General features: G+C 34.8%; 1 protein-coding gene across 2 annotated transcripts in view; it reads right to left on the reverse strand.

Moving 5' to 3' along the window:
- Copb1 (COPI coat complex subunit beta 1) overlaps positions 1 to 7431 on the reverse strand; it is a 60568-nt gene that overhangs the window by 18526 nt on the left and 34611 nt on the right. Inside the window, exons 19-22 of one of the 2 annotated variants that reach the window (XM_015477657.2) lie at positions 7096 to 7241; positions 6192 to 6281; positions 4997 to 5152; positions 4150 to 4529 (exon numbers count right to left, since the gene is read on the reverse strand). In XM_015477657.2, coding sequence (XP_015333143.1) covers positions 4470 to 4529; positions 4997 to 5152; positions 6192 to 6281; positions 7096 to 7241 — 452 coding nt within the window. In that variant the 3' untranslated portion in view covers positions 4150 to 4469. Of the gene's footprint in view, positions 1 to 4149; positions 4530 to 4996; positions 5153 to 6191; positions 6282 to 7095; positions 7242 to 7431 lie in introns of those variants that run through there. The other variant, XM_048788394.1, reaches the window with a different exon arrangement.

The following is a 7431-nucleotide window of genomic DNA, read 5'->3' on the forward strand; positions in this document are numbered from 1 at the left end:
TTTTTTTTTTTTTTTTTTTTTTTTTTGTGGTGCTGAGGATTGAACCCAGGGCCTTGTGCATGCAAGGCAAGCATTCTACCAACTGAGCTATATCCCCAGCCCTGAAGTTTCTTTTTCAGCCCTGAAGTTAGCTTTTAGGTGGACACAATATCTTTATTTTATTTTTATGTGGTGCTGAGGATCGAACCCAGTGCCTCATGCATGCCAGGCAAGTGCACTACTATTTGAGCCATAACCTCAGCCCCATGAAGCTTCTTTTTAAGTGAGTTACTGGTGTTAAAAACAAAAGCATTCAAGTAGAGTATAAAAAGAACTAAATTCTGAGGGAGTTATAAGATAGAGGGAATAGGTTTCAGTATTTTCTGCAAGGTAATACAGGTGAATGGGGAAAAATGGAATAAACACTTATTGATGAATATCTGCTGTGTCAAATATTCATAATACATTATATCATTGCATCTTCATATCAACTTTGTGAAGTACTTATTATAAGCACCTGACAAATGAGGAAACTGAGGCATAAGATTAGGTAGTTGTAGCAATGTGTGACCAATTGCAAGGACCTGGCCTTATACCTGTGTTTATCTCTGTTAAGCCTTGAGCAAAACCTTCATCTCTTCAAAGACTGTAACTATCACCTATAAATGATGGTATTGCTAGTTTTTGCTTCAGAGAGTCATTGTGAGGATTGTAAATGTCATGAAAAAAGCACCGAGAATTAATACTGGACACAGTGCTTAGTAAGTTAGTTTTGTTTTGGGTAGTAAGGGATTAAACCGAGGGCTTCCACACACCAGACAAATGCTCTACCACTGAGCTATATCTCCAGCTCTTTTCCTTTTATTTTGAGACAGGATCTATCCTAAATTGCCCAAGATGGCCTTGAACTTGTGATTCTCTTGCCTTAATTTCCTGAGTAACTGGGATTATAAGCCTGCACCACCTTGCCCAGCTAATAATTTGGTTCTCTATCATGTAAGATCATGTGGCAAGTAAGTGGCAAATTATCCTTTCCTTCTGCTCTATAGCTGGTTATTTTAGGCTCCTGAGAACCTAGAGGTACATAATGGAGCTCATGGAGAAGGAGAGAGAACGCTGATGGTGTACTGAGAATCTAGAATCGGGCAATAAAGAAAGAAGCTGGTGTAACTATTACTTTGAGGACAGCATTCAGAATAAAAGGCAAACTATGAAGTTAATCTTGACTTAAGAGGAAGGCTATAAATTATTCATTGACCAGAATATTTGTCAATATGGAAGGAACAATTCACCAGTAAAACTACTTATTTTACCCAATATATAGCAGAGATTTTCCACATTTGATATTGAGTTTCTGAAGATATTTTGGTTCACTTACTTTTTCACATCCTGAAGTGATATGTCTCCTATACTATTTCTAAATCATTAGAAGTGATAGTGATATCACTATCAATCTTGGCATTCAAAGTTGTATGTATGTATTTACTTTGTACTAGGGATAGAACCCAGAGGCACTTTAACACTAAGCTGTATCCCCATTTTTTTTTTTTTAATTTTGAAACAATTTCTCATTCATTGCTGAAGATCTTTTAAAGTTGTTGAGGCTGGTCTTGAACTTGCAATAGTCCTGCTTCCACTTCCCAAGTTTTTGGAATTATAGTCATGTGCCACCTATCCATCTAAAGTTGTTTTTATATAAGAAAAAGCAAGGTAGGTACTTTTTCTATTAGCAAGGTAAGTAAATAGCTTACTATATTTGAAAAACTGCATAAACGTCTTTCTATTTGTTCTCCTTATATTATCTTGCTAGTAAAATAAAAAATTACCTTGGTTTTTCTAAAAACAACCTTAAAGACCAATCAAATCTACTCTCCAAATGAAATAGCTGCATAGAGCTCCCTCTAGTGTCATGACATTAATGAAATATTAAGAGCCATTTTATTTTGTTATAAGATTTACAGGTTTATCCCTTTAGTACATGAATACATTAAGCCCTCACTTAGTTTTAGATAATATATTTATTTTCTTACAAGACATCCTGTGTAAACAGCTTCTCTAAAAGTGCTTCTAACCATTTCCATTCGCAATCATTACATGCACAAAACCATTGAAAAGCTAATAAAGGGGCTCAGTGGTAGAATGCTTGCCCAGCATGTGCCAGGCTGCAGGTTTGATCTCCAATACCACAAAAAAATTAAAAAAATAAGTGAGGTGCATTAGTGCATGCTTATAATCCCATCTACTCAGGAGGGTGATGTAGGAGGATTGCAAGTTTGAGGCTAGCCTTGACAACTTAGTGGTACTCTGTCTCAGAAAGGGCTGAGGATATAGCTCGGTGGTAGAACACCCTTGGGTTCAATCCTCAGTACTAGAAAAATAAAATGTAAGTAAACAAATACCTAATGAAGTAAACAGCTTCAACTGCAATTAACTTCTGACAACCAAATTAACTTATTTTCTTTCTTTAAGAATTTTGAGAAAATGGCAAAGTGAGGTAAACAAAATGATGTGATTCCAACAAAAATAGTCTGAAAATGTTAGGCAGGAAGCTTCCCAAGATTATTCAGAGAGATCTATTTTAGCATATACAGAAGCATAATTCCTTGTTTGTTTTTTGGTAGTGTTAGAGATGGAAGCCAGGGCCTTGTGCATGCTAGGCAAGTGCTCTACCTTCAACTCTCCTTGAAATTTTAAATTACCTGACTGTAAATATGCTAAGTCAATAGGTATTCTAAGAATGAATTTCCAGTTCAAGATAAGATTAAAATATTCTGGGCTAACCAAATTTAATCTGCATCTTTACTGAAGGACTTCTCAGAATGTTCAATATGCTAATGTGCACTATGATTGCCTAATACAGGACAGTGTTCAGCTTTTCCCCAAATTACCTGACTATGGAATCCTTTTTTCCCCCCAGTCTATCTAATGACTAATAGTCAATAGAACAGTTAAGTTCCTCTGCTTTCATTACAAATCTCCTCTCCTCAATTCAATCCATCAAACTGACCCCTTTCCTATATTCCCTGTGTCTTTCCCATCTGGAAGCTACTGGCTTTTAGACCTCAGTGCTCTGGAATGGCAAATACCCTCTAATTTTCTGGCTTAATGATTGAAAAAAGAAAGTAGCTTTAAAGTTTATGATATCATACAAGGTATTCATCTCCTTATATGACAAGCAAATCATTCCATTTTTACTGAATAAGAAGATGCCACTTTTTTTTTTTTCCCTTTTGCAGTGCTGAGGATCAAATCCCAAGTCTTGTGCATGTTAGGCAAGTGTTCTACCATTGAGCTACACCCTCAGTCCCTGCTTTCCCTCTTTCACAGACCTTATCTATGCACTCACAGGTAACAGACTCAAGCCCTTGATGGAATAAAAAGGGTAATAGTTTAAATTCAGATTTACCTAAAAGACCAGAATACCTCAATCATCCACAATGAAGGCCGAAACCTAATGCAAAGTGACAGAAAGGTGAAGGGTAAGGAACAGAGGTAATTTGGGAATAGAATAGCTTTTGATTTTTTTTGGTACTGCAGATTGAACCCAGGGGAACTTTATCACAGTCCTTTTATGTTCTAATTTTTATTTTGAGACACGGTCTCACTAAGTCACTGAGGCTGCTCTTCACCTTATGATCCTCCTGCCTCAGCCTCCTGAATAGCCAGGATTATAGGCATGTGCCCTAGCACCTGGTCCTAGAATAGCTTTTTGAATCCTGTAGAGTTAATCTTCCTAGTAAAACTTCAGTCAATGACTAGAACCAATTTAATTCCTAATATAGAATACCCAAAGTTAAATGTAACTGATTAAACAATCCATTTTTGATTATCTACTTTTCATTATAATTTAGAATAATTAAGAACAGTATGTCTGTTTCATTCAGGATCTATAATAACTCCTTTAAACTGAAGATGGATCTTTTTTCTCAAGTTATTTTGATACTTTCTCCCTGGAGCTAAGTTTGAGAAAAGACCTTTAGAACATGATAAGGCATTTTAGAGATGTCAATGTTGGAATACTAAATAAATAAAAAAGAATCAAGTAAGCCAAAGGCTTGTTTCATTTTATATCACTGTGTTTGTAAAGTTGCATTTACTAACAGTTCAGAGTAATTTTAATTTATAATGAAAATTTATAACCCAACTAAAAAAAATTCATTGCTACATAACTGAAATTATGTAATTATTTATTTATAAAATAACAAAAAATTTATGAATAAATCTGTTTATTGTACTATGAAAATGGTCTTGGTACATGTGAGAAACACATACTTTGAGGACAGCATTCAACTGTTAAGACAAAAGACAAACCATAATTTTAAACTCAATCTTGATTTAAGGGAAGGCTATAAATTATTGGCTGGAATGCATTCAGCATGAACTCAGATTCTACATAACATAAAGCATGAAAGAGTACAAAAGATATTCAAGTCCAATAAGCCCATAACTAAATTTTAAACTGTAAAGCTTCCAGGACTTTTTGATTATTCTTATATACTAGTTTTCTTCTGAGACAAGTTGATTTTATCTCCAAGAGATAAGGCCATCCCCTGAAAAGAAGAATAAAGATGTTTATTATTATTGAAACTGTACAACCAGCAGGTTATTCCAGCTGAATTAAGCCTCCATTCGATGATACCATATCAAAAATAAAACCAAAGATATAAAAACAGACTCACCAAAATTTTACTGTGTTGAGTATACTACAGTGCTAGATCAACAAGTCACTACATTTATACCTTGACTTTCAAAACAAACAAAAACCTCTCTAGAATCCATTTCACAAATACCCCACAGAAATCAGTTGTTTTAAGCAAATATCCAAAAGTGATAGACCTAAAAGGTGGGCCTTTTAAATGAAGCAAAAGTTACATTTCTATTCATCAAATACTATCCTTATATATGTGTGAATAGGCATAAAACATGAGTATAACAGAAGATATTACCTAGAGAAATAATAAAACAAATTCTTCCTCCTGTTTAGTTCAGAGATGCTTTCATAAAAAGGAATTGTTACCTGACTCTTTGCACGAATTCTTATGTGGCCAGTAACAGCAGCATCTGGTCCCTGGTGAATTGGCTTCTCAATGCTGACATTTGCAAGTGCATCTTCTCCAAATATGGAACGAGCATAAAGATTGGCTGCCATGAAGCCACAGTAACCAGAAAGGGCCTGGGGGAGATTTGTAATAAATTCAGTAGTTTACTAGAGAACTACATACTGGCAAAACCAGACAACATAAGTGAATTATTTAAAGTAGTACTTATGTGGTAGTGGTTACAGGACCATGCGTTTGCCAAAATTCATACAACTATACATATGAAAAGTGTGAATTTTACTGTCTGTGCATTATTTTTCAACAAACCTGACTTAAAGAAATAGTACTCATTCCAATATGTATTTATGTATCTCTGCCTTATTCATTTGCTTCCTTCACAGGATCTTAAGCTCCATGAAGGAAGAGAATATTATCATTGGACTCAGTATGTGTTGAATAAACTGTTACATGAATTAAAACCTACCTGCAGACATTCTTTATTTCTGTTTCTGTCTGTCTCTCTGTCTTTGCAGTATTAGGAATGGAACCCAGGGCTTTCTGCATGCTATGTAAGCACTCTAAACTGAGTTTAGAGTTTGACAGCAGACATTCTTTTATTGATAAAATAAATATTGTAACATTAATACAAATTTTATACAGAAAAAAAATTCCTTAGAGTGCTGGCTCCATTTCTGCCTTTCTTTTCTAGTCTTTTTTCATATACTCACAAATAGAACGGAGAGTCATAGTATAATAAGAATTTTGAACTTGGGGGGGGGGAATAAAAGAACCCTGAATTTAAGCAGATATATTCTGACCTATAGTCAGAGTCCACTGGAGAAGTCATGAATACTTTCTAATCCAGTATTACAAATAAATTATTTTGGAATAAGCCTCTATCTGGAAAGGGAAGAAAACTGAAAAAAATAATTTGACTATTCTGACTATTCAGTTGGGTAACTGCACCAGGAACAAGTAGGATGATATATTTAAAAAGAAACAGGTAAGTGGATTCAAACATTATATAGGTAACTTGTTTCAGATACTCCAGAACAACACTATTTTTACCAAACTGAATTATAACAAAAACACATTAAAGGAAATATAAGGTAACCAGGAATTCATTGTTACTACTCTCTTGTCAAATTTTGAAATTTCCTAATCAAATTTTACCTTCTCTGGAGTGAGGCACTTCATGTTGGTTGACTTTAATATGTGCTGTAGGTAGTCATTTAAATCAATCATATTGGTGTTAACTGTCACCTACAGAGGAGAAAAAAGTTAAGGAGATCAAAATCCTATAATAAGAAAGTTGTGAATCACTGGTATTTTTAGAACCTCCTTCAACTCTTTAGGAGAAGAGGGTGCAACAAAAAAGTAAATGACATCTACAAAATCTAACAACTTGCAGGTTGGTATTAGTACTTTTAGATATAGATAACTTCACAGAAGATCAATGGGGTATATAGACTAGTTCTAATAAAAAAAAAAAAAAATTGAGGCTGAGCTGGTTATGGTGGCACTCCTGCAATCCCAGTGACTTGAGAGGCTGAGGCAGGAGGCATGCAAGTTTGAATCCAGCCTCAGCAGTTGGTGAGACCCTTAGTAAATGCACAAGACGCTGCCTCAAAAGAAAAAAGAAAGAACTGGTGATGCAGCTCAGTGGTAAAACATCCTGGTTTAATAACCACTTGATCAAAAACAAAAACCTACCAAAAAAACTTTAAAAAAAGTATCAAGGCTCAAAGAAGCAAAGTTCCTTACAGGCAACAGACTTTTTGCAAGCCCCTTTGGATAATAGATTCAATTTATCATTCATACATGGAAGGGATGGAATATTTAATGTTTTAATCAATGAGATTTATTATTAATTATAGAATTATTAATCAATTTATAACAGCAAATACTAAACTACATACATGATTTCTAATTAAGGCTAATTTATAAGAACAGCTAATAAAGAACTATTTGTTTTTCATGTTTGACATTTTTTTTAAGTGGAATTAATTTAATCAGAGAATCTTTTAGCACTACTCAAAAGAAAGATTAAGAGGCAAAAGATCTCCCAAAGACTAACTTTGTTTTCCCATTCAAATTCGGCCCACATCTGACGGAATTCAGCATCAGTGCAAGTTGCAGGCTGGATATAGTCCATGATGTCAATGTGGATATCGCTGAGGACCACACAATTTCTGTCACTTGCTGCTCCAGAGACATCATAAACTGTAATATAAGAGAACAAACAACCCAATCAACAAATGGGCCAAGGACCTGAACAGACACTTCTCAGAGGAGGACATACAGTCAATCAACAAGTACATGAAAAAATGCTCACCATCTCTAGCTGTCAGAGAAATGCAAATCAAAACCACCCTAAGATACCATCTCACTCCAGTAAGATTGGCAGCCATTA

The sequence above is a fragment of the Marmota marmota genome, unplaced genomic scaffold (genome assembly GCF_001458135.2).
Source record: "Marmota marmota marmota unplaced genomic scaffold, marMar, whole genome shotgun sequence".
Lineage (NCBI taxonomy): Eukaryota > Metazoa > Chordata > Mammalia > Rodentia > Sciuridae > Marmota > Marmota marmota.